Here is a 27,105-nt window from a genome sequence, read left to right as displayed (position 1 = left end):
TTGAATGTTGCCTTCCTAACTTATTTCAGTATTTTCCCATGACTGGCACCATTCAGCAAATTAGCTCTTTTACTTAATTATATTGACTAGCAGTAATCAAAGCAAAATCAGTGTAGTGCTACCTAAAGTGGGGCAATTTTTTTCAATTCCTGATTAAAGCAAAGAATGGAGTTATTCGCAGTGGATGTCCAGATGTCATATTTTGATCATTTGTGTCATTTGGAAGTAACTCGGAGTACTTACTTTCTTGGTGCTTTTAAGATTGATTTACTTGATGTTAATGTCCCTTTCTGTGATTGGGTCACCGTTTAAAAAATTCATGAATTCACTTTCAGGATAGTATGACTGAATGCTAATTAATTTGTAAGCTTATTTGCTATTTTGACATCAAGACAGTGAAATGTTAGTTTCTTATGACAATGGCAACATACTTCAAATTAACTCTTTAGCTTTTCTGTAATTTGAATAGCTGCACAAAAGTGTTTTTAGAATAATCTAGGGCCCAATTCTTTCAATGGCTGAAATATAAATGGAGAGTGACGCCATTACTTGAACTATCTCAGTAATGGTTCAAAATAGCATTCTGATGTAATTATTTAAAGAAGTAGTATTTATGATTTATGGTTCTTCTGTGGAAGTGATTTGCATCATGTGTGGAACACCTGCGAAGGTTTTGCATTTTAGTTTAATATCTAGGGCAGGCAGCAAATCAATCCAAGCTAATAGAAAAATGAGCATTGAAGATTATGTACTAGTTTCTAAGTTACGTTGAGGCTATTAAGATGAGATACTTAGATTGGAGGTAAGAAAAATGGACCTGTGTAGAAAGTTTTAATTGGAGGTATAACATCCTGGTAGTAAACACTTGTTAGATATAACAGTTGTTCCATTTTGTACATTGATGCCAAAAAACATGCAGCATGAAGGTAGCCAATGTTGTTGTTTGGCATTGTTGTGAGACCGTCATGAAAGTTCTCTTGTACTGCTACACAGCAGTTGCAGGTTATCTGTAATGAGCCATATTTTAAATTTCAGATGTGACCAGCAATACACTGGATTGAGCTTCATGTCAACATTAGCAGAGCTTCAAATCTCTTTGGACATGATTTTCCTGCTACATACGTATTTATAATGGAATAGATTATTTATTGTTCTCATCAATGTCAGTGAGACTGTTAGAATTAAATGCTTCATTTTCGCTGCACTCATTTGTGCCTTAATGGGGGGTTGGCAATTCGACGTCGCAGGTTTACAAAATATTCTTGACTTGCCTACAGTCCTTAAAGTGACGTTTTCAATGTTTTGTTTCCTGCGTTTGTTAATGAATGAATTGCTGGATACTAGGTTGTTTCGGCCTCCTGGCTGGCACCCACTGAACTAGGATCTCATTTAAGACCCATGCACCAGAGTGGAGATTTTTAACTCATTAGTCTGAGCTAGATTTGAACCACAAAGGGTTCAAGCCCCATCAAAAACAATCCTTTGGATCATTGTGCCTTTTATTTTTATGTGCTTTTAAGCACTCTGCATTTAAAAGGTTATTAATGCATTGGAGAGGATTCAGTGAATGTCCAGGATGATTCTGGGATTTGAGTTTTGGGAAAGAAATTTTTAGTCCTCAATTAAGGAGGAAAAATTTGGAGCATGACTCAAAAGACAGGATACCTTGGGGCTGTGTAGTTTAGAGACCCCAAATTTGAAACTAAGAAGTCAGAAGCAAACTGTTGGCTTTCCCTAACTTTTCACTTGTAGTGAGGTGAAAGTATGGAACATAGTCAGCAAAAGCAGTTGATCCTGTGACCGCCCTGCTGAGGGAGTTGACTATTTGGAACTGGGATTGATTGTGTGTGTCTGTGTGTAGTTCTGTTCCCCTCCTTATAAGCGTGGTAGAGTTAAGAAAAAAAACAGCTGTCTAAGCAAATTGGCATTTGGCAATGAAGAAGCATGTGGCATTTGGGCCAAAAACAGGGTGAAGTATTCAACTAGGCAGCAGTTATAACATAAGAAATGGGAGCCCGGAGTAGGCCATTCAACCCTTCAAGTTGACCATGTCATTCAATAAAATCATGGCTGATCTTCAACCTCAACTCCACCTTCCCACACTATCTCCATACTCTTTTTAGTATCCAAACATCTACCAATCTCTGTCTTGAATATGTTTAACAACTGAGCATCCATGGCCAGGGTACAGAATACCAAAGATCCATAACTCATGAGTGCAGAAATCTCTCATCTCCCCCAAATGGCCAACACCTTATTTGAAACTATGATCCCTAGTTCTGCACTCCCAAGCCATTTATTCCTACTGTTTTCTAGCCGTTAACCAATCCTCAATCCATTTGTTGACTTTTAGTCCCACTAATTTCTCCACCACTATTTATTTAACAATGTCCTCACGCTCCTTATTTTCAGTAGATACTTGCCTCATCACTATTTTTGAAATTGTTTTTGCATCTGTCATCACGGTAGAAAACAATGTATTTGTTTAATGCCTCTTTTTCCATACTCTGCATTATAATATCTCCTTTCTAACCTTTAAGGGACCATGTTTATTTTTGCCCATCCTTTCCTTATTAATAATATACGAATTAGGAGCAGAAGTAGGCCATTTGGCTCCTCAAGCCTGGTCTGCCGTTCAATAAGATCACGGCTGACCTGTTTGTGCTTTGAGTTCTACATTCCCATCTTCTCCCGATAACCTTAGATTCTTGTCAGGCAAGGGAATCAATCTACTTCTGTCTTAAAAATATTCAGTGACCCCGCTTCCACTGCCTTCTGAGGCAGAGTTCCAAAGTTGCACAACCCTCAGAAAATTTCTCCTCATCTCCGCCCTTTAAGGGTGACCCCTAATTTTAAAACTGTGCCCCCTAGTTCTGGACTTGCCCACAAGAGGAAACATCCTTTCTATGTCCACCTTGTCAAGGCCATTCAAGATCTCCCATACTTCAGTCGAGTCACCCCTCACCCAATGGAAACAAGCGCAGCCTGTCCAACCTATCCTCATAGGAAAACCTGTTCATTCCAGCTATCAATCCAGTAAACTACCCCTGAACCGCCTCCAATCCTTCATCCTTCCATAAATAAGGGGACCAAAACGGCGCACGTTTTCGAGATGTGGCCTTACCAATGCCCTGTATAACTGAAGCATAACATCCTTACTTTTATGTTCAATCCTCTCATATATTCCATTAGCCACCTTGATTACGTGCTGTACCTGTGTACTAACTTTTTGTGACTCATACACGAGAACACCTAGATCCCTCTGCACCTCTGAATTCTGCAGTCATTCTCCATTTAAGTAATACTCTGCTTTTTTTATCCTTCTTGCCAAGGTAAACAACTTCACATTTTGCCACATTACACTAAACCTGACAGATTTTTGTCCACTCACTTATCTATATCTGTCTGCAAGCTCCTTATGTCTTCACAACATACTTTCCTACCTACCTTTTATGTTGTCTGCAAATTAAGCTATCATGCCTTCGCTCCCCTCATCTAAGTCATTGATAGAAATTGCAAAAAGTTGAGGCCCCAGCACAGAGCCCAACTGGACTCTACTAGCCACATCCTGCCAATCATTTATGCATGTTTTCTGTCAGCCAGGCAATCCTCTATCCGGGTTAATATGCTTCCCCCTACACCTTGAGCTTTTACTTTCTGCAATGACCTCTGATGTGGACCTTATCAAATGCCTTCTGGAAATCCCAGTACAGTATGTCTACCCCCTTTATCCACAGCATGTTACTCCTTCAAAGAACACTAATAAATTGGTAAAACATGATTTCCATTTCACAAAAGTGTTGACTCTTCCTGATTACCTTGTGTTTTCCTAAGTGCCCAGCTATAATCTCTTTAATGATCAACTCTAACACCTTCCCCACTACAGATGTCAAGCTAACTAACCTATAGTTTCCTGTTTTCTGCCTCCCCTCATGCTTTAATGGAGGGGTTATATTTGCTACTTTCTAGTCTGATGAAACCTTTCCAGAATCTAGGGAATTTTGGAAAATTAACACTAACGCATCAACTACCTCAGTAGCCACTCTTTTAAGACCGTAGTGTGTAGTTCATCTGGGCCATGAGACTTGCCAGCCTGCAGCTCCATCAGTTTGCTCAGTACCGCTTCCCTAGTGATTATAATTTCACCAAGTTCCTCTCTCTGCTCCACTTCCAATCTACAGCTATTACTGGAATTTTTTTTTTATATCCTCTCTAGAAGACAGAAGCAAAATATTTGTTCATATCATCTGCCCCACCATTTCCTTATTATCTATTAATTCCCCATTCTCACTCTCTAGAGGACCAACACTCACTTTACCTACTCCTTTCCTGTTTAAATACTTGTAGAAATGCTTGCTATCCATTTTTACATTCCTAGCTAGCTTCCCCTTGTACTCTAACTTCTTTCTCCTAATGAACCTTTTAGTCATTCCGTCATTCTTTATATTCTAACAAGTCATCTGACCTGTCACTCATCTTTGTGCAGTTATGCTTTTTCCTGAAGTTTGATGCTTTCCCTAACTTCTCTAGTTAACCACGGATGGCGGGTCCTCCCTTTAGAATTTTTCTTTATGGTAGGAATATACTTATTCTAAGCATTCTGAAACACCCCTTAAATGTCTTCCATTGCTTCTCTATTGACCTATCCCCTAGCCTAATATCCCAGTTAACTTCAGCTAGCTCAGTTTTCATACCCACATAGTTGCCCTTATTTAAGTTGAAAATACTAGTCTTAGACCCACTCTTCTCCCTTTCATACTGAATATAAAATTCAATCATAATGCGGTCACTGCTACCAGTTTATAAGTAGATTAAAGTCACCCATGATTATTGCCGTCCATTTATCACAAGTGCCCAATATTTCTTGTGTACTTTGAACTACATTGTGGTTACTGTTAGGCGGCCTGTAGATCACTCCCTCTAGTGACTCCTTTCCTCTACTATTCTTCATCTCCACACAAACCGATTCTGCATCCTGATCTTCTGAACCAAGGTCATTTCTAACTATTGCACAAATGTTATCCTTGATTAACTCTGTTACCCCTCCGTACTTACCTAGCTTCCTATTCTTCTTGAAGGTTATATACTCCTCAATATTCAGGACCCAATCTTTGTCATCCTACAACCTCGCCTCCGTAATGGCTATCTGAACATATTTATTTATTTCAATGTGCACTATCAAATTTTTTACTTTCTTATGAATGCTATGTGCATTCAAGTGTGAAGCCTTTAGTTTTGTCATTTTGTTATCTTTGTAGCATCTAGTCTTGATTCTTGGTGCATTCTTAGGTTTTTTTTCTTCCTGTCCTTTCCTGCAATTCTCCAATCCTCATTCCCATGAGGGTCGGAGAATTGCATACTATTTTCCACTCCTACCTTGTCTCTACTCTTTGATATACCACATCTTCCACATTTGATCCCTTGTCCCCACTATTTAGTTTATAACCCTCTCTATTTCCCTAGTTATGTGGATCACAAGAACATTGTTCACAGCATGGTTCAGGCATAGACCACCCCAATAGTATAGCCCCTACTTTCCCCAGTACTGGTGCCAGTGCCCCACAAACTGGAAAACTGGAACCCACTTCTCCCACACCAGCCTTTGAGTCACGTGTTCATCTCTCTAATTTTATGTACCCCATGCCAATTAGCACGCGGCTCAGATAATCCAGAGATTCTAACCTATGAGGCTCTGCTTTCCAATTTAGTATCTGGTTCCTCATACTCGCGATGCAGAACCTCTTTCCTAGCTCTACCTATGTCTTTGGTACCTAGATGGACCACGACAACTGGATCCTCCCCCTCCCACTGCAAGTTTCTCTCCAGCTCTGAACAGATGTCCCAAACTCTGGCACCAGGCAGGCAATGACACCCTCTGGAATCTCACACTTTGCTGCAGAGAACAGTGTCAATCTCCCTCACTATACTGTCCCCTACTACCACTGCATTCCTTTTTGCTCTCCCACCTTGGATGGCTTCCTGTACCATGGCGCCATGATCAGTTTGCTCATCTAGCCTGCAGCCCCCACTCTCATCCAAACAAGCTGAGAGAACCTGAAACCTATTGGACAATTGCAGAGGTGCTCACACCTGTACACCTGCACCCTGGGTCCCTTTACTTGCCTCATTCTCAGTCTCATCCTGCTATCCCTGACCAGTGACCAAATCAGAAGACTCTGTCCTATGTGGTGTGACTGCCTCCTGGTACAAAGCATCCAGGTAACTTTCCCCTCCCTGATGTGTCATAGAGTCTGCAGCTCAGCCTCCAGCTCAATGACTCTGAGCTGAACTTCCTCGAGCTGCAAACACTTACTGCAGATGTGTTTGCCCTGGATCACAATGTTATCCAAGAACTGCCAGATGCTGTCACCTGTCCTGCCATCCTTAATGTGTTTTAAATAATTACTTAATTATATTATTCAATTATTTATGTTGTTTTTTTATATATTATAGTAACTTTACCACCAATTTGTATGCTACTTTAAACCTTGGGAATAGAATAGACCTTAACCACTCACCAGATACCCACCAAAGAGCTAGCTCCTTTCCCATTCTTAGTAGAACAAGAACCAATTCCTACAGGGCCAGAAAGATAGGAAAGGAAATTAACTCCTCCTCCTCCCCCCGCTCCCTCCCTCCCCCTCCCTCCCACCTCACACCCCCATCCGCCCTCCCTCCCCCCCTACCACAGACCTTCCTTTTGTTCCTATCCCACCCATCCCTTGCTCAAAACCTATGACATTTCTAACTTTTCCCAGATCTGAAGAACTGTCATCAACCCAAAATGTTAACTGTTCCCCTCACCACAGATGTTGTCTGTCCTGCTGAGTAGTTCCAGTATTTTCTGTTTTTATTTCAATCTGAATGTACCCTTATTTGTAAATAGCTTCATAAAATCTGAATGTACATTCTTGATACAATTGTGTGGAAGGTATTCAGGAAAGGGAAGTAGAGGTAACCATAAGTATGGAGACCCAATGCAATAGTAATAAGTTCTACCATTCTAACAAGAATATTAAGAAAAATGGCTGAGGAGTGTGCTGTGGGTGCTGGAAAACTGACAAAAACAGAAAATACTGGAAATATGCAGCAGGTCTGGCAGCATCTGTGGAGAGAGAACCAGTTAACATTTCAGATCAGCGACCCTTCGTCAGAACTCCACCAACTTGAAAAGTTAATTCTGTTTTTCTTTCCACAGATGCAGCTAGAACTGCTGAGTATAGCTAGTGATTTCTGCTTTATTAAAGATTGGAGATTACATAAAGATTCAGAGTTCAAACAATAGCTACATAGTTAACACACTAAATGACTACTTGTTGTAAGTATTAAATACAGGGTGGTGCTTCCTAACCTTTTTCCAATTATGATCTCGTTTTGATACTTCAAAATTGATGTGACCCCAGGTGCCAACAAAAACAAAACAGCGTAGCAACATTCAGTACTTAATAAAGTTTGCACATTAAAGGTAAACATACAATGCATCACACATGTGGATATGTGTGTTTTAACCTATTTTGTGAAAATGTTATCTTACGTACTCACTGAGCCCAACTGTACAGATTAGAGAAGCACCATGCTAATGAGGAGTTCTGGAACTTTCTGCATGGGGGCTCCTTCCTAGCCTCACTCCTCACCCAATCGTCCAACTGCAGCATGACCTCCCTCATCCACTCACTAATCTTCTAATTGGGTTCCTGTTGATTTGATGTGACCCCGTTATACTTGGGGTTACTTTAAAGTACTTGCCCCTCCTCCCAGCAAGTCGGGGACAGAGGAATAATTGGGTATGCTCATGAGAGGCACTCTTGCTGCCTCTGTGCTCATTCTCTACTCCTCAGCGAACGAAGGCTCGAGAAAAGAATCGGGCACACGTGTGTGATGGGGCCTTAGAGCCAATCTTGGCTGTGACTGCACTTGCATGTCCTGTGACCCCATTGGGGGGTTTCAACTCAACTCATGGTTTGGGAACTCCTGATATAAGAAGTACCAGGAATGTGTTATGTGGCTGTGCTCAGTTGACCTCTAAGTAACCTGAGATTAAGTGAAACTACATCAGGTCCAAAAAGTACTAACAATTGTTGTGTGGAAACCGCGGTCAGTACAGGGATATTGCAAGCAACTGACAATAAACCAGTGTTGTACTTGCCAAATGATTGAACAAACCCCCAAAAATGGTGCAGATTTTGCATCAGTACCTGGCAAAACAGTTGATCATTGAGAAACTTTAATTATGAAAATTAGCTAAATGCAAGCCAATATTTCTCCCATTTCTTGGAAACCATTGAAGTTTCACATCATTTGGATGTTTCCAGGAAATGGGAAATACTGCTACATAAATGTAAAGCAGTGGATATCTTAGCAAGTTCCTTATCCAAGTTTTAGCCAAGGAAGTAACAGATAATACTTAAGGAACTAATGAGGTAAAGAAATGCACCTTGAGATTTCTGGGGAATCAATGAGAGAGAATCAGGGGCATCTGCTGTTTCTGATCAAAAACAAAGTAATTTCAAAAGCTTGGTGTAAATTAATCAAGAGTTACTAGAAAAAGATAGCTGGACCTGCTGTAATTCCCAATTGCCTCAAGCTTAAGACTGAATTCCAAGGGGGCTGAATTATGCCAGGTGGAATTCAATATCGGTGGTGGAAAAAAAATAATTACAATAAAGTGTAAAGAGTGCAGATACCAGAGTAATTAATAAATTAAATAAAATAAGTTAGCGATGGCAGGACTGGATGTGTTGCTGCTGCAGCATGTGGGATCTGCTGGACACCAAGGTGATCCAGAGCGAACACATCTGTAATAAGTTTTTGCAGTTCGAGAAACTTCCTATCCAAGTTGAGTAGCTGGAATCCGAGCTGCAGACGTGGCACCACATTGGGGAAGGGGAGAGTTATCTGGACAATTTGCTCCAGGAGCTGGTCGCACCCCTCAGATTAAGAAATTCAAATTTGGTCTGTGATCAGGGACAGGAGGATGTGACTGCAGGTGAGGCAGGCTTAGGGGCCTAGGGGTTAGTGTTCAAGGAGCCTCAGCCCCTGCAATTGTCCAACAGTTACAAGGTTCTTGCAAGCTATGTGGTTGAGAACAGGCACTGTAGGGAGGATGAGCGAACTGACCACGGCACCATGGTATAAGAAGCCATTCAAGCGGGGGAAGGAAATAGGAATGTGGTAGTGGTAAGGGACGGCATAATTAGGGGAATAGATACTGTTCTCTGCAGCTGTGAACGTAAGTCCTGAAGGCTGTGTTGCCTGCCCGATGCCAGGGCTAAGGACATCTCCTCAGGGCTGGAGAGGAACTTGAAGTGGGAGGGGAGGGATCCAGGATGTTGTCATCCACGTTGTTACCAACGACATTCATAGGACTAGAAAAGAGGTCTGCTGAAAGAATTTGAACAGTTAGGAACTAAATTAAAAAGCAGATCCTGTAAGGTAATAATCTCAGGATTACTACCTGAGCCAAGGGCAAACTGGCATAGGGTAAATAAAGTCAAGGAATTAAATGCATGGCTCAAAGATTGGTGTGGGAGGAATGAGTTTCATTTCATGGGGCACTGGCACCAGTACTGGGGTAGAAGGGACCCATCCCGATGGGACGGGCTTCACTTGAACCGTGCTGGGACCAGTTTCCTGGTGAATTGAACAACTAGGGCTGTAGAGAGGGCTTTAAACTAAATAGAGGGGGGGAGAGTTCTGGGGAGGGGATATGTAGGCTTACAAAGCAAAAGAACATGGCAACATTGCAGGGCAGCTATTTAGGCAATGATACCTAGAGTGTGACAGGATGCGACAGTGTGTCCAAACAGCAGCAAACAGGGTCAAAGGGGGGAAAAAAAATGATAGAACGACAAAATTAATGGCTCTTTACTTAAATGTACATAGTATTCGGAACAAAATAAATGAATTAACAGCACAAATGGAGATTACTGGGTATGATCATCTAGCAATTACGGAGACACGGTTACAAGAAGATCCAAGCTGGGCACTAAATATTTAGGAGTGTGTGACTTTTCGAAAGAATAGGCAGGAAGGAAAGGGTGGTGGGGTAGCCTTGTTAGTACGAGATAGAATAAGTACGACAGCAAGAAATGATCTTGGATCGGAAGGTGTGGAATCCATATGGGTGGAGGTAAAAAATAATGAGGGGAAGAAGGCACTGGTGGTAGTAGTCTATAGTCTAACATTAGCTATGCTGTAGGACGGAGAATAAATCAGGAGATAATGAAAAGGCATGTAAAAAAGGCAGTTAATCATGGGTGACTTTAATCTTCTTGTAGATTGGGAAAATCAAATTGGCAGTAGCCACGAGCAAGAATTCATTGTGTACTCGGGACAGTTTTCTAGAACAATATGTTGTGGATCCAACTAGGGGTCAGGTTATTTTGGGTTTGCTAATGTGTAAAGAGGCAGGTTTAATAAAGGATCTGAGTAAAAGATCCCCTAGAAAACAGTGACCATAACATGGCAGAATTTAGCATTCAGTTTGAGAGTGAGAAACTTGGGTTGGAAATAACTGTGCTAAACTTAAATAAGGGTAATTACAAAGGAATGAGGGCAGAATTAGCTGAAGTGGATTGGGAAATAGTCTAGCAGAAAATATGGTTGATGACAGACATTTAAGAAAATAGTTCATGACTCACAACAAAGATATATCCCAGTGAGGAAGAAGGACTCTAGGAAGGGGATAAACCAACCATGGTTAACCAAGGAAGTTAAGGAGTGTATCAAATTGAAAGAAAAAACATCCAATGTGGCAAAAATTAGTGGTAAGCCAGAAGATTGGGAAAGTTTTAAAAGCCAACAGAAGATAACCAAAAAAATAATGAGGGAGAAAATAAATTTTGAAGGTAAACTAGCAAGTAATATAAAACGGGCAGGAAGAGCTTCTTTAAATATATGAAAAGAAAGAGAGGCCAAAGTGAACGTAAGCCCCTTAGAGAATGAGACTGGGGAAATAATAATGGGGAACCAGGAAATGGCAGAGGAGTTGAATAAATACTTTACATCATTTGTAGAAGACAGTAATAACGTACAAAAAATACTAAATCAAGGGGCAAAAATGGGAGAGGAAATAAATACAATAACTATCACTAGAGAAAAAGCACTAGGGAAACTAACGGGGCTAAAGGCTAATAAGTCCACTGGACCTGATGGGTTGCATCCTAGGATATTGAAGGAAACGGCTGCAGGGGTAGTCGATACACTGGTAGTAATCTTCCAAAAATCCTTAGACTCTGGAAAAGCCCCAGAGGATTGGAAAACTGCCATTGTAACACCCTTATTCAAAAAGGGAAACAAAAAACAGGTAACTATAGGCCAGTTAGCTTAACATCTGTCATTGGGAAAATGTTGGAGCTTATTATAAAGGATGTAATAGCAGAACATTTAGAAATGCATAATATAATCAAGCAGAGTCAGCATGGCTTCATGAAGGTGAAATCTAGCTGACAAATTCATGAGAATTCTTTGAGGAGGTAACGAGCACGATAGATAAAAGGGAACCAGCAGATGTAATATATTTGGACTCCAAAAGGTGTTCGATAAGATACCACACATCAGGCGACTTATCTCATTAAGAGCCCATGGTGTTGGGGGTAGTATATTGGCATGGATAGAGGATTGGCTAACTAATAGAAGACAGAGTTGGGATAAGGGGGGCATTTTCAGGATGGCAACCTGTAAATAGTGGAGTGCCACAGGGATCAGTGCTGGGGCCACAATTATTTACAATATATATTAATGACTTGGATGAGGGAAATGAATCGCCAAGTTTGCAGATGACACAAAAATAGATGGGAAGGCAAGTGGTGAGGATGACACAAGTAGTCTACAGAGGGATTTGGACAGGTTAATTGAGTGGGCAAAAACTTGTCAGATGGAATATAATGTGGGAAAATGTGAGGTTATGCACTTTGGCAGGAAGAATAGAAGAGCTGAATATTATCTAAATGGAGAAAGATTGCAGAAAGCTGCAGCACAGGGATTTGGGGGCCCTCGCATGAATCCCAAAAAGCTAGCATACAGGTTCAGGTGGTAATAAGGAAGGCAAATGGAATGTTAGCCTTTATTTCAAAGGGAATGAAATATAAACATAGGGAAGTCTTGCTAAAACTATACAAGGCACTAGTTAGACCACACCTAGAATACTGTGAACAGTTTTGGTCCCCTTATCTAAGGAAAGATATACTGGCATTGGAGGCAGTCCAGAGAAGGCTCACTAGGTTGATCCCGGGTATGGAGGGATTTTCTTATGAGGAGAGGTTGAGTAGGTTGGGCCTGTACTCATTGGAGCATAGAAGAATGAGAGGTGACCTTATTTAAACATATAAGAATTTTAGGGGGTTTGACAGGGTAGATGCTGAGAGCTTGTTTTCCCCTGTGGGAGAGTCTAGGACCAGAGGGCATAATCTCACAGTAAGGGGTTGCCCATTTAAGACAGAGTTGGGGAGGAATTTCTTCTCTCAGGTTAGTCAAACTGTGCAATTCTTTACCACAGAGGGCTGTAGAGGCTGGATCGTTAAGCATATCCAAGGCTGAGAGATTTTTAATCAGTAAGGGAATCAAAGATTATGGGGAAAAGACAGGAAATTGAAATTCAGGATCATGAGATCAGCCATGATCGCATTGAATGGTGGAGCAGACTCGATGGGCCGAATGGCCTACTTCTGCTCCTACGTCTTATGGCCTTACAAGGAAGGAAAACATGAACCCATGTTTTGGAATTTTGAGCACACATTTGCCCAATAAATTATTTGGTAATCTACTTTTAAATTGGATTTTAATATGATGGATTTTCAGACAGTTGCATAATGTGCACAAAGGCCAGTCGGTTTTGCCCAGCAGCCAAACCACATTTCACCGGCAATCTCAAATGTTTCATTCCAAATTCTACTTCAGGTTGAAGGGAGGATGCAAAACCTAGTTTGATTGTTAGATCTCTGACCGACCTCTGGACAGGGGAAGGGCTGAGGAGCAAAACTTGATTTTCAGTTGAACAAAGTCACACATTGACAGCCAGGTTTGTTGAGGGCAAGTTGAGGTGAAGAAAGATGAAGCGAATATGCTGGATTATAGTTATCGTGTTTAAGTCAAATAAGTCAAAGCCCTGCAGTAGAGACAATTGGCAACTGATTAAGTTAAGTGAATTGAAGGTTGCTAAGATAAAAGCAAAAAACTGCGGATGTTGGAAATCCAAAACAAAAATAAAAATACCTGGAAAAACTCACCAGGTCTGACAGCATCTGCAGAGAGGAACACAGTTAAAGTTTCGAGTCTGTATGACTCTTCAACGGAACTAAGGAAAAATAGAAGAGAGGTGAAATATAAGCTGGTTTAAAGCGGGGCGGGACAGGTAGAGCTGGATAGAGGGCCAGTGATGGGTGGAGTTTGCCAAAAGATGTCATAGACAAAAGGATAAAGAGGTGTTGACAGTGGTGATATTAGCTAAGAAATGTGCTAAGAAGTGACATTAAGGGTAGAAAGCAGGACGAGCAAGGTGCAGATAGCCCTGGTGGGGTGGGGGAAGGGATCGAAATAGGCTAAAAGGTAGAGATAAAACAATGGATGGAAATACATTTAAAAATAATGGAAATAGGTGGGAAAAGAAAAATCTGTATAAATTATTGGAAAAAAGGGGGATCGGAAAGGGGGTGGGGATGGGGGAGAGAGTTCATGATCTAAAGTTGTTGAACTCAATATTCAGTCTGGAAGGCTGTAAAGTACCTAGTCAGAAGATGAGGTGCTGTTCCTCCAGTTTGAGTTGAGCTTCGCTGGAACATTGCAGAAGGCCAAAGATGGACATGTGGGCATGAGAGCAGGGTGGAGTGTTGAAATGGCAAGTGACAGGGAGGTCTGGGTCATGCTTGCGGACAGATTGAAGGTGTTCTGCAAAGCGGTCACCCAGTCTGCCTTTGGTCTCTCCAATGTAGAGGAAACTGCATCGGGAGCAGCGAATGCAATAGACTAAATTGAGGGAAGTGCAAGTGAAATGCTGCTTCACTTGAAAGGAGTGTTTGGGCCCTTGGACGGTGAAGAGGGGGGAAGTAAAGGGGCAGGTGTTGCACCTTCTGTGGTTGCATGGTAAGGTGCCGTGAGAGGGGGTTGAGGTGTAGGGAGTGATGGAGGAGTAGACCAGGGTGTCCCGGAGGAAACGATCCCTGCGGAATGCCACCGGGGGGTGGTGAAGGGAAGATGTGTTTGTTGGTGGCATCATGCTGGAGTTGGCAGAAATGGCGGAGGATGATCCTTTGAATGTGGAGGCTGGTGGGGTGATAAGTGAGGACAAGGGGGACCCTATCATGGTTCTGGGAGGGAGAGGAAGGTGTGAGGTGCTTTTGAAGGAGCGTTGGTGCAGAGGATACACACTTGCCACTCTGCACCAGAGGGAATGAATGTTTAAGGTGGGTGGGTGCTGATCAAGCAGGCTGCTTTGCCCAGGATGGTATGCTTGAATCTTGTTGGATCCGCACTCACCCAGTCAATTGGAAAGTATTCCATCACATTCCTGACTTGTGCCTTGTAGATGGTGGACAGGCTTTGGGAAGTTGGGGGTGGGTTATTCACCGGAGAATTTGCAGCCTCTGACCTGCTCTTACAACCACAGTATTTACATGCCTGGTCCAGTTAACATACATACGAACATACAAATTAAGAGCAGGAATAAGCCACTTGGCCCCTCGAGCCTTCTCTGCTGTTCGATAAGATCATTGCTGATCTGATTGTAACCTCAACCCCACATTTCTCTCTACCCCTAATAATCTTTCACCACCTTGCTTATCAAGAATCTATCTAGCTCTGCCTTAAAAATATTCAAAGACTCTACTTCCACCACCTTTTGAGGAAGAGAGTTCCAAAGACTCAATGACCCACTGAAAGAAAAAAATTCTCATCATCTCTATCTTAAATAGGCAATCCCTTATTTTTAAACAGTGACTTCTAGTTCTAGATTCTCCCACAAGAGGAAGCATCCTTTCCACATCCGCCCTGTCAAGACCACTCAGGACCTTATGTTTCAATCAAGTCACCTCTTACTCTTCTGACCTCCAGATACAAGCCTAGCCTGTCCAACCTTTCCTCATAAGACAACCTGCCCATTTGGTGTCTGGTCAGTGGTAACCCTGAGAATATTGTTGGTGGGTGTTTCAATGATGGTAATACCATTGAATGGCAAGGGAGACGGTCATTGTCTGATACTTGTGTGGTGCAGATTTTACTTGCCACTTATCAGCACAAGCCTGAATGTTGCCCAGGCCTTGCTGCAAGCATACATGGACAGCTTCAGTATCTGAGGAGCCTCGAATGGTACTCAACATTGTGCAATCATCAGTGAACATACCCACTTGTGACCTTTTGATGGAGAGAAGGTCATTGGTGAAGCAGTTGAAAATGATTGGGCCTAGGACACTAACCTGAGGAACTCCTGCATATCAATGTCCTGGGGCTGAGATGATTAACCTCCACCTTCCTTTGTGCTACATATGAATTCGGCCTGTGGAGAGTATTCCCTTGATTCGCATTGACTTCAATTTTGTTAGAGCTCCTCAGTCACATGCTGTGTGTCAAGTGCAGTCTTTCTCTCTCCTCACCTCTGTAATTCGGCTCTTTTGTCCATGTTTGGACTAAGGCTGTTATAAAGGCTGGAGCTGAATGGCCTTGGCTGAACCCAATCTGAGGATCAGTGAGCAGGCTATTGCTGAATACGTGCTGCTTGGTAGCACTGTTGGCGACACCTTCCATCACTTTGCTGATGGTGATGGGGTGGTAACTGCTGAATTGGATTTGTCCTGCTTTTGTGGACAAAACTAACTGGTTAATTTTCTGTTTCCAGGTTAATGTCAGTGTTGCAGCTGTACTGGAACAGGTTGGTTAGGGGCGTGGCCAGTTTTATACCACAATTCTTCAGCACCACTGTCGGGATTTTATCAGTTCCCATATTCCCCTGTATCCAGTGCCTTCAGCTGTTTTTTGATACCGTATGCTGTGAATCGAATTATTTCAAAGCTGGCATCTCGGATGGATCATCTATTCGACACTTCTGGCTGAAAATGCATGTAAATGCTTCACCCTTGTCTTTTATACTGAGGTGCTAGGCTCCCCTATCATGGAGGATGGAGAAATAAAAACAAATTGTTGGAAAAATTCAGCAGGTCTGGCACCATCTGTGGAGAGAGGAACAGAGTTAATGTTTTGAGTCCAATATGGCTCCTCTTCAGGTTCTGTTTCTCTCCCAACAGATGCAGCCAGACCTGCTGACTTTTCTAGCGCTCTGATTTTATTTCAGATCTCCAGCAGCATTTTGCTTTCATTTGAGGATGAAGATGTTTGTGGAACTTCTTCCAGTTGGTTTTGGAATCGCTTAGCTTTGTCTATAACATGCTCCTTCTGCTGTTTCTCATGCATATAGTCCTGTGTAGTACCTTCACTGGGTTGGCAGCTCATTTTTAAGTATGCCTGGTGCTGCTCCTTGCATGCTGTCCAACAGCCCTTATTGAAACAGGGTTAGTCCCCTGGCTTGATGGTAATGTTACAGGGCCATGAAGGTACGAATTTTGGTTGAATACATTTCTGCTGCATATGGCCCACAGCACCTCCATGGATGCCCAGTTTTGAACTGCTAGATCTATTCTGAATCTGTCCCATTTTGCACAATGGTACACGATGGAGGGTAACCTTAAATGAGCCTTTTGTCTCCACAAGGACTCTCCAGTGGTCACTCTTACCAAAACTGTTGTGGACAGATGCACCTCTGACAGGAAGATTGGTGAGAATGTAGTCAAGTCAGTTTTTCCCTTTTGGTTCTCTTACCAGCTGCTACAAGTCCAGACTGGCAGTTATTTCCTTCAGGGCTCAGCCAGCTCGGTCAATAGTAGTGCTACCAAGCCGCTCTTGGTGATGGACATTGTACTCTGTGTAGGGGACTTCAATGTGTGCCCATGCCACTATTATTGCTTCTTCCAAATGATGATCAACATGAAGGAGTACTGATTCCTCAGCTGAGTGAGGGAAGTAGGTGGTAAGCAGCAGGAGGTTTCCTTGCCCATTTTTGACCTGATACCATGAGACTTCATTGACTCTGACCCCTATGTTGAGCACTCACCAACGCTCCTTAAACAGCACCTTCCAAGCCCATGCCTGCTACCACCTAGAAGACTGACATGTGGGTGCACCACCACCTGGAAGTTTCTCGCCAAACCACTCGCCATCTTGACTTGGAAATATATCACCATTCCTTCACAGTTGCTGGGTCAAAACCCTGAAACTCCCCTAACCACATTGTTGGTGTACCTACACTACAAGGACTGCAACGGTTCAAGAAGGCAGCACACCACCATCTTAGGGATGGACTATAAATGCTAGCCTAGCCAGTGATGCCCACGTCCCATGAATGAATAAAAAAAAAAAGGCTCCCAAAGCCCCTCTGTGATATGTACCTCTGTGCCACGCCAACTTTGATGGGTCTGTCCTGCTGGTATCCAACCTATTTACTTGTAAATCCAACCTCATTACGAATGCATAAACCTAACACCTTTACCTTTCATCTCTCGGTTCCCACAGACAAGCTGTCTTTACTAACCTTCCCCCCAGTTTAATTAATCATGGACGTGCACACAGTCTTTACAGATTACCACCATATTCCCAAAATATTAAAGACAATCACATCCATCTTCACAGGGTTGCAAAAAAAAGAAAAGCTTAGAACCTCTGCAACCACCTCACACGATTAACCAGAAGACCACATGGATCAACTACTATCTGAAAAGACATATCTTTGATGTGCTATGATCTCCGCCCCAGTCAAGAACTGATCCAGCTTCCTTTTGAAGCTGTACAGAGAAGCAACATCCACTACTCCAGCTGGCAATATATTTCAGAGGCTCATTACTCCCTAGATAAGGATGAAACACCTAGCATCCAGTCTGTTCCTACTCTTACATAGTTTAAACTTGGATTGAATGGGGACCTAGAGATACATTAATAAGGACTCTCTCCATCACTTCGATTATTTTATAGACCTCTATCAGCTACCTCAAGACCTAAGCTGCTGTAAAATAAATAGACCAAGGTACTTGGAGTCCACCTGAGTAGCTGAATACAAAATGATTTTGTGATATCTAAGCTGCTTAATATGAGTCTAGATTTTGACACTGGACATCTCCAGCAGAGCTCCCAACCCTAGAGATAGACCCTGCAACCCTGTGATCTCAGCCAAGGGGAGTTGTTAATGAGAGTACAGAGAGCTTTCCAGTTTTGGGGCAGAAGTTGAAAGCGATGTGTGTGTGGCTGCTAGTTTTAAAAGCTAAATATATTCCCGCATTCTCAGGCATGTTTAGCAGCTCTTGGAGAGCCATAACACAGCTGCTGGCTTCATTAGACACTAGTGGTTAATGGGCAGCCCTGGGATTCAGCTTTGCTAATGCGAAGTGATGGGAAATGCGAAGAAGCATCCCTACTTTAAATATAGCATGGGTCGTCAGATCTGTTTATTGGGAAATGGACAAAGGAGAGACTTGGGCTGAGTATTTCCTTGAGCAGGATTCTGCCAACCATAGATCTACCTAAAAAATCTATTCATGACTTCTATAATGTAGACCTTTTCTTCAGTCTTTTTAATTGCTCCCAAATTAAGTTTTCAACAAGATGTTATGTATGTGGACACAATAGAATTTGTACTGTGATGCATTATAGTTCCAAACAATGATAATTGAAGCACTAATTAATGTCTTCCATTGATCAAAATCCTCAATCATATTTCTGCCTCGTGTGAAGTGCAATATAGATTAAATTGTTAGTTGAGGAATTATTCCAACTGTGTGCTTAAGATTGAGACTTACCCACCAGCTGCTATCACAATCCTGCTCAACATTAGTAAGGTCTGATAATTAAAACATTAAGCAATTATTAAACCTCACAGAGCTTTTGCGTGAGCTTGAGTCTTCAAAATTTCAAGTTGAGACTGGACTATGCTTGTGGTTATTTGATACTTAGTCAATGGTCTTGAACCTCATTCGAGCCTGTATATTCACATTGTGCTATGGACTAATACTTTACATTGTCAAAGTATTTCAGTAGGGTGATACTAAGTTACCTTGTTGTGGAAGATGTAAAGCATGATAGTGTACCTCCTCCCCGCACCCGCCAACAAAAAAGCTTTTGGTTTCCAAAAGCAACATTTCATCCCCCAGAAGATGTTTCATCATGTTTCCCATGCAACTATTTGTTACATAAAACATTTAGACTCATTATATCCACAGGACATTTTAAAGCACTTCACAGCCAATTAATTATTTTTTAAAGTGTAGTCATTTATGTCGGCGAACGTGTCACGCAAACCCCGGTAGCGTCTCTAAATTAAATGTCGTCATTTAAGTTGATGGTTTCAATTGTGTTTCTTTACTAAATGTTATGGACCTGGTGTTAGCTTGGCGCAGTTATAATCTTTTTGTCTTTGGTCATGAGCTCAAACCCCATTCTTAAGACTTGAGACATAACTTAGGTGGTAATCAGTATTGAAGGAGAGCTGCACTATTGGAGATTCAGTCTTACAGATGAGATGTTAAACTGAGGCCATATCTCCCTGTAAAAACAATTCTGTAACTGCCTGAAGAGCAGAATTGTTCTCCTGGTGTCCTAGCCACAATTTAACTCCCAACAGATTAACTAGTTATTTATTCAGGTGGGACCACACTGTGTCCAAATTGGCTGGTACGTTTTTCTTTATTCATTTACAGGATGTGGACTTCGCTGGCTAAGACAGCATTTATTGCCCATCCCTAGTTGCCCTTGAGAAGGTGGTGGTGAAGAAGAAGGCAGCCTTTTTGAACCGCTGCAGTCCATGTGATGTAGGTATACCCACAGTGCTGTTGGGGAGGGAGTTCCAGGTTTTTGACCCAGCAAAAGTACGGTGATATATTTCCAAGTCAGGAAGATGAATGGCTTGGAGGGGAACCCTTGTCCTTCTAGATGGTAGTGGTCGTGGGTTTGGAAGGTGCTGTGTAACGAGACTTGGTGAGTTCCTGCAGTGCATCTTGTAGATGGTACACACTGTTGCAACTGTGCATCAGTGGTGGAGGGAGTGAATGTTTGTGGATGGAGTGCCATCAAGCGGGCTGCTTTGTCCTGGTGTTGAGCTTGATGGTGTCGAGCTTCTTGAGTGTTGTTGGAGCTGCACTCACCCAGGCAAGTGGGGAGTATTCCAACAGACTCCTGACTTGTGCCTTGTAGGTGGTGGACAGGCATTGGGGAGTCAGGAGTTGAGTTACTTGGCGCAGGATTCCTAGCCTCTGACCTGCTCTTGTAACCACAGTATTTATATGGCTAGCCCAGTTCAGTTTCTGGTCAGTGGTAATCCCCAGGATGTTGATAGTGGGGATTCAGCAATGGAAATGCCATTGGATGTCAAGGGGCGATGATCAGATTCTCTCTTGTTGGAGATGGTCATTGCCTGGCACTTGTGTGGTGCGAATGTTACTTGCCATTTGTCAGCCCAAGTCTGGATATTGTCCAGGTCTTGCTGCATTTGGACGTGGACTGCTTCAGTATCTGAGGAGCCACAAATGGTGCTTAACATTATGCAATCATCAGTGAACATACCCACTTCTGACCTTATGATGGAAGGAAGGTCATTGATGAAGCAGCTGAAGATGGTTGGGCCTAGGACACTACCCTGAAGAACTCCTGCAGGGATGTCCTGGAAATGAGATGATTGACCTCCAGCAACAGCAACCATCCTCCTTTGTGCCAGTATGACTCCAACCAGCGGAGAGTTTTCCCCCTGACTCCCATTGATTTCAGTTCTGCTAGTGCTCCTTGATGTCACACTCGGTCAAATGCTGAGTTGATGTCAAGGGCAGTCACTCCCACTTCACCGCTGAAGTTCAGCTCTTTTGTCCATGCTTGAACCAAGGCTGTAATGAGGTTAGGAGCCAAGTGGCCCTGGCGGAAAGTAAACTGTCAAGTGCCACTTGATAGCATTGGTGATTATCCCTTTCATCATTTGACTGATGATGGAAAGTAGACTGAATGGGCAGTAATTGCCCATGTTAGATTAGTCATGCTTTCTATGTACCTGGACTATTTTCCATATTGCCAGGTAGATGCAACTTTGAAGCTGTACTGGATCAGTTTGGCTAGGGGTGCGGCAAGTTCAGAAGTACAAGCCTTCAGTACTATTTTTGGGGTTCCCCTTTTCCCTCAGATGCTCCCTGCACTCAAGTTCATGACACCAGATACACAAGTGTATGGCTTGAACAGACTAACCAGCGAGACAAGTTTCTTCTGATAATTCATAATCACATTATTGAATTACCTACAACCCCACAATAGAAAAGCCCAAAATTTAAAACTACCCGTTCTCAGTATCCGACACGAAGTCACTACGAATCGGGCTTAAACTTATAAAAATGCTAACTCCGCATGAACTCCCCAAGACTCAGTTTAAACTTACAAAAACACAGGCAAAACACCACTTCTTGTCCTGAAACCTTATGAAAAAACCCTCAGACTAATATCACCAAGATATGGCTGAAATATACAATCCCCAACATGGCTGGTCTGTCCAGTGTTGACTGTAGGCCTGAGTCAAGGTGACCAAACTTGACCCTTTTTGCGACTGCAGCCTGAAACCTTCAGGCCAATATCACCATGATATGACTGAAAACACCTATAATCCCCAACATGGCTGGTCTGTCTGGTGTAGAATGTAGGCCTGAGTCAAGGTGATCAGCCCTAAACCTCCTTCCAACTGCAGCCCAGATACTTGGATCTGCTCTTCTTTTATAATACTTTAACTCAGACACATCAAAACATATTTCCTGTTGTTCCATTGTCCATTAAATTGATTCCACGCAAAGTCCAGACAAATGTCATCAGCTCCTGCTGGTTGAAACAATACGGGATTTTCCATGGAAGATTTATCCAGATGAATATTAACAGTTCTCATTGCCTGAGCGATTCTCCTTTTAGAGGTGGTACAGTAACAGCACCTGGCTCCAAAGTTAATAAGGGTTTGAATAACCCTCTTCCAGTACTATTATCTGTGGTGCAGACCTTAGTTGCATAATTACTTGAATGTGCTGTATTGATGATATGTCCTTTGTGCCATTGTATTGGGCATCCAGACTTCTTGATTGCATTAGTTGATGGCAGGTAATGACATTTCCCTAGTACCATTGTTCCTTGACAGCAATCAGTCAACGTCCAAGCCCTTTTGATGAGTCACTTTTTTTTACTAAATGTCTGAATTAACCATTTGCTGCCCAGCCCTGAACTGCTAACTGCAATTTGGCTTTTGTAATTTATAGTTCCAATCATAAGGTCAAAACATGTCTGTGGATTTGAAATTATGTTCCATAAATATCCCAGCTGGAGTGGATTCCAATCCTACGCTGTTGATGGAATGTTTTCAGGGCCCATAGCCTTTGCAGTATCCAGTACCTTCAGCCATTTCTTGACATCATGTGAAATGAATCGAATTGGCTGAATCTGTGATGCTGGGGACCTCCAGAGCAGGCCAAGACGGATCATCCATCTCAGCACTTCTGGCTGAAGATTGTTGCGAATGCTTCAGCTTTATGTTTTGCACTGATGTGCTGGGATCCCCCATCATTGAGGATGGGGATATTTGTGGAGCTGCCTTCTCCAGTGAGTTGTTTAATTGTCCACTACCATTCACAACTGGATGTGGAAGGACTGCAGATCTTAGATCTGATCCATTGGTTGTGGAATCACTTAGCTCTGTCTATCACTTGCTGCTTATTTTATTTGCCTGCAAGTAATCCTTTGTTGTAGCTTCACCAGGTTGACACCTCATTTTTAGGTGTGCTTGGTCCTGCTTCTGGCATGCCCTCCTGCACTCTTCATTTGCCCACATAACTATTACTTTAAATATAAATATTTAAATACAATGAAGTTTTATATGATGTTTATTCATTTTGTTTCCTTTTTCTCTCATTGCTATTTTTTTTTGTTTTTACAGGTGCCTTGGCTATCCTGATCCCACGTCTGGGAATTGTGATCACACTAGTTGGGTCAATAAGTAGCAGCACTCTTGCGTTAATTATCCCCCCGCTTCTAGAAATTACTACCTACTATGGTGAGGGGATGAGCCGATTGCGGATTGCCAAAAACGTCGCGATCAGCGTGGTGGGCTTTGTGGGTTTTGTGGCTGGGACCTATGTGTCCATTGAAGAACTGGTTTCTCAAACAGTCTCTGTAACCAATATTACTGTCAGTAATGACAGTTAGTTTGGTTTGCTTCTGTTGTATAGTGTCCAAAGTGATTTGGATTTGTTTGCCATTTTTGTCTTTTTCTCAAGGCACTTTACTGTCTTGAGTTCTGTACAGATTAATAAGTAACAGTCTGCACAAAACATTGTTTTCATTGCAGGGACAGAGGTTGTTTCGGGTGAAATGCATGTAGTTTTATTTTCCTACTTTGTTTTGTGGATGGCTTTATATTGGGAAATTTCTATGATGGTTATTGAATTCTGGGTGGAACCTGTGGTGTTTTAAAGTTCACAACAGAGCAGGGAGTTAAATCACTGGTGCTAGTCAATGAAGGTGTACCCAAGTTCTGATTTATAAATGCCTATGTACTTAAGTTTCTGTTTTTGTGGGGCAGCTGTGTGGGAGGATTTTTTTTTAAAGAACTATTTAATTGCATGCTTGGATTTAATCTAGAAATTTACTTTCAACATATCTCAACATTCTCTTATCAGTGGTGACTTTGCATTTTTGGTGTAAAGAGTTAGTCTTTTTTTCCTTAATGATGTTTTATATCCAATGCAACCTTTTTTTTATCTAATTAATATCAAGTGCCATGTGGTGAGATGTATATAGAGCTTGTCAACTAAATTGGGTGCAGAAGGTAGCTATTCCTTAGCTTATGTGGCACTTTTGTCTTGCTTTGCACTTATGGTTGAGCTCAAGTACCTGTTGGCTTTGTTTTAGATCAGAGGTGAATCAGATTCGGACCATAATGGGAATGTTTTCCCATTCACTGATTCAGACCAAATCTTGTTACTGTATTCACAATACCAAATTAGATCCAAGATGATTTGTGCCCTTCCCCTTCCCCCGCCTCCTGCTGACAGAGATCATGGCAAATAGAAAGCTTTGATAAAAAGCTTTCTTTGAATTTGATGAGTAGTGATGTATTTATAGGAAGCTCATGAATCCATCCCTTTTCCCACATAGTAATCAAAATGAGTAATGTTCATTTTGTTTTTTTATTTTTGAGAAATTAGATATATAGAATTTAGAGGGAAAATTTTTGATTAAAAATATCAGGATCTCGTGTTGTTAACCTTCTGAGTCCTGCACATCTATACCATACTGATGTGTGTGCCAGTTTATTGGTTGTAAGGTTGCTTGAGATATATTGAGTACATTCAACTCAGTTCCTAGTTCTTGTGCTTCTTAGCAAATCTAGCATTAATATGTAATTTTTACTCATGAGGCTCAAAAGTTGGTGTACTGCAATATATGCTTGAGCACCATTGTACAGTAGGAGGGCTTTTACATTAACCAATGCTATAAATGTTTATGGAAATGAGTGTAAACTATGTATAGTACATATAGTACTGCAATTTTTTATTTGCACTGTAAACTTAACTAAAATATTTTAACTGCAAGAGGAGCAAAAAGGACAGTTGAGAAAAGGATCATATTGAGGAATAAGGTTAAACATTGGGTTTTAGCAATATCAGAACAAGTCATATCCAAAATTCATTAATATGGTTAGTTTTCAGCATTTCAAAACCTGGCTTTAAATCCAGGATAGCCATATTTAATCTAGAACGGATTACGCTACAGTGCTTCCTTTTGCAGATGGCTTCTTTCTGGTTAAGACTGGGCCCATTGGGTAATATAACTGTTTTAGATTGAGCGCATGATTTACATTTAGCTCCATGTTGGATAGTGACTGCCTAGATAAAATAATGCATTGAACATGATCAGTTTTGTTATATAGAGTCGTTTGTTACATAATTTGGAGCGAGGACTAAAATAAAATGGGAATTTGCTTTAAGCTAACACTAAAATTCTAACTGTTTTAGAGTAACTAGTGCTATATCAATGTTTAGAAAGTTGGGGGAACCTTTTTTTTCCAAAGTAATGGGAAGATTGGGAAAATAAATGGATGTTACCTGCACTTGGAAAGGTGTTTCCCCTGACAGACTGACAGTTGAGAGAGGCGCAGGCTACTTTTAAACATACTGTATTGGGATTTTATGACTTTCACACTTCATTAAAGTTAACCTTTTCAAAAGCAATTGTTACAGCTGAGCAACAATAACTTACATTTATAAAGCACCTTTTTAATGTAAATTGTTCCAAAGTACTTTACAAAGAGTGTTATCAGACAACATTTGACAACAAGGAGATATTGGAGCTGGTCACCAAAAATTTGGTCAAAGAGTTAGATTTAAAGAAACAGTTCAGTTATATTGTTGGAGATTTTGATCTGCACAAGGCTTGTGAGGCTTTGGGGAGATTAAAGTGATATAACCACCAATGTTCAAGGAGCGATGAGCAGCTTACAAATGGTCCAAATCCACCTCTTTTTGGTTCGTGCAGAAGTGAACGTAGCCTTGTGCTCCCAGCAATTAGTGTTTCGAACAGTCTGACTAGTTTCCCAGAAAAGTGAATCACCAACTGTTTGCATTTAAGGGATCAGATCTTGAGGCCAATTAGTGATTAAAGATTAGCCTTTAGAGAATGGTCTTGAAGGCTTTGGTGTCATTCATGGGTATCCCTTATGATTTTTTGGGATATATTTTTACACACACTAAAAGTGTCCTTTATGTACAACCAGCATAGTTCTGTTCAATCTTCTTTTGTAGTTAGTTTGTCATTAATATGTGCAAACTTTGTTTTTAAAATACTGTGGTAGATTTTATAGGAAGTTACCTGCTGGACTGTTACAATTGCATAATGCAAAAGTTATATAGCTTCATGTTCTAAGTACATTACTAGAGATCATGGTTTTAGCCGCAGCTTACTGCATACTAGCCTTCTGTGTATGTGTATAAATATGTACAGTGTATTTGTGTGCTGTACAGATTACATCGGTTGAATAACTATTTCTGCCAATACTGAATGTATACCTTGACAGAACAGAGTTGCTGGTCAGGTTTGCACAATATTAAAGTATTAACATTACTTTATAATTGTATTTATGCCAGTGAATTTATTTTAGAATTCAAATATCAACCTGTTTTTATAACTGCACGAATTGTGATGGAGGGGAGAAGGAAGACTGCTGTACAGCAAAATGTAGGGAATTCTTTCATTCCTCCTTCCTCATCAATATCCTACCCCCCCCCCACTTCATCCCCTCCTTCATTGCCAGTCTATTAGATGAATTGATTACTTAAACTAATTATTTAAGGGTTAAAATGTGCTTGTATATTCTGGGGATTATTTGTGATCTGCAATTCATGGTGTAAGTTTGTTACAGCTTCCTCAGGGAACTACTGAATAGTCCATTGGTTTGTCTTATTCTAAGTGACTGTCACGTTGTGATTTTTATGTATAATAAATGTGCAAATTGAAATTTGTTGTCTTTTTATGCTAATTAAAATTGAACTAAGTACTTCAGACTGCATTTGTGTTTATTGGTATCTCTGCCCATAGAAGTTTACAGCACATGCCCATTCTGCCCATTGTGCCAATGCCAGCTCTTTGAAAAACTACTAATTACTTACAGTATTCCCAGCAGAGGAAAAGGATAATGCGTCTGACATACCAGGAAAATTAATGAATCAAGGATTAGAACTCACCTAAAGAAAACAGCATTAGGAAAAAAAAATGGCACTAAAAATTCACAATGCCCAGGACCTGATGGTTTTTATGCCAGGATTTTGAAGGATGTCAGTGAGGAAGTTACCGACGCTTTAGCCATCTTCCAAAGCACTTTCAATTCAGGAATTGTTCCTTTACATTGGAAAGTTACAAATTTAAGAAAGATTACTGAGAAAAACTAAGAAATTATAGACCAGGGTCTAACATCTGTTGTGGGAATGTTATTGGAATCTGTAATTAGGGAGTGACTAAACAACTAAAAAATTTGTAGAAGGGTAGATCATGTCTAATTGAATTTTTGAGGAA

The 27,105-nt window shown here is 41.4% G+C and overlaps 1 protein-coding gene across 1 annotated transcript in view; it reads left to right on the top strand.

Moving 5' to 3' along the window:
• slc36a1 (solute carrier family 36 member 1) overlaps positions 1-26,590 on the top strand; it is a 75,376-nt gene extending 48,786 nt beyond the window's left edge. The window contains exon 10 of the mRNA XM_078551084.1: positions 22,973-26,590. Coding sequence (XP_078407210.1) covers positions 22,973-23,241 — 269 coding nt within the window. The 3' untranslated portion in view covers positions 23,242-26,590. The remainder of the gene's footprint in view (positions 1-22,972) is intronic.
• Positions 26,591-27,105: the final 515 nt, after the last annotated feature.

The sequence above is a fragment of the Cetorhinus maximus genome, chromosome 10 (genome assembly GCF_964194155.1).
Source record: "Cetorhinus maximus chromosome 10, sCetMax3.hap1.1, whole genome shotgun sequence".
In the NCBI taxonomy this organism is placed as follows: domain Eukaryota; kingdom Metazoa; phylum Chordata; class Chondrichthyes; order Lamniformes; family Cetorhinidae; genus Cetorhinus; species Cetorhinus maximus.
Note: the sequence above shows the minus strand (reverse complement) of the source record. Positions and strands in the feature narration are given on the sequence as shown.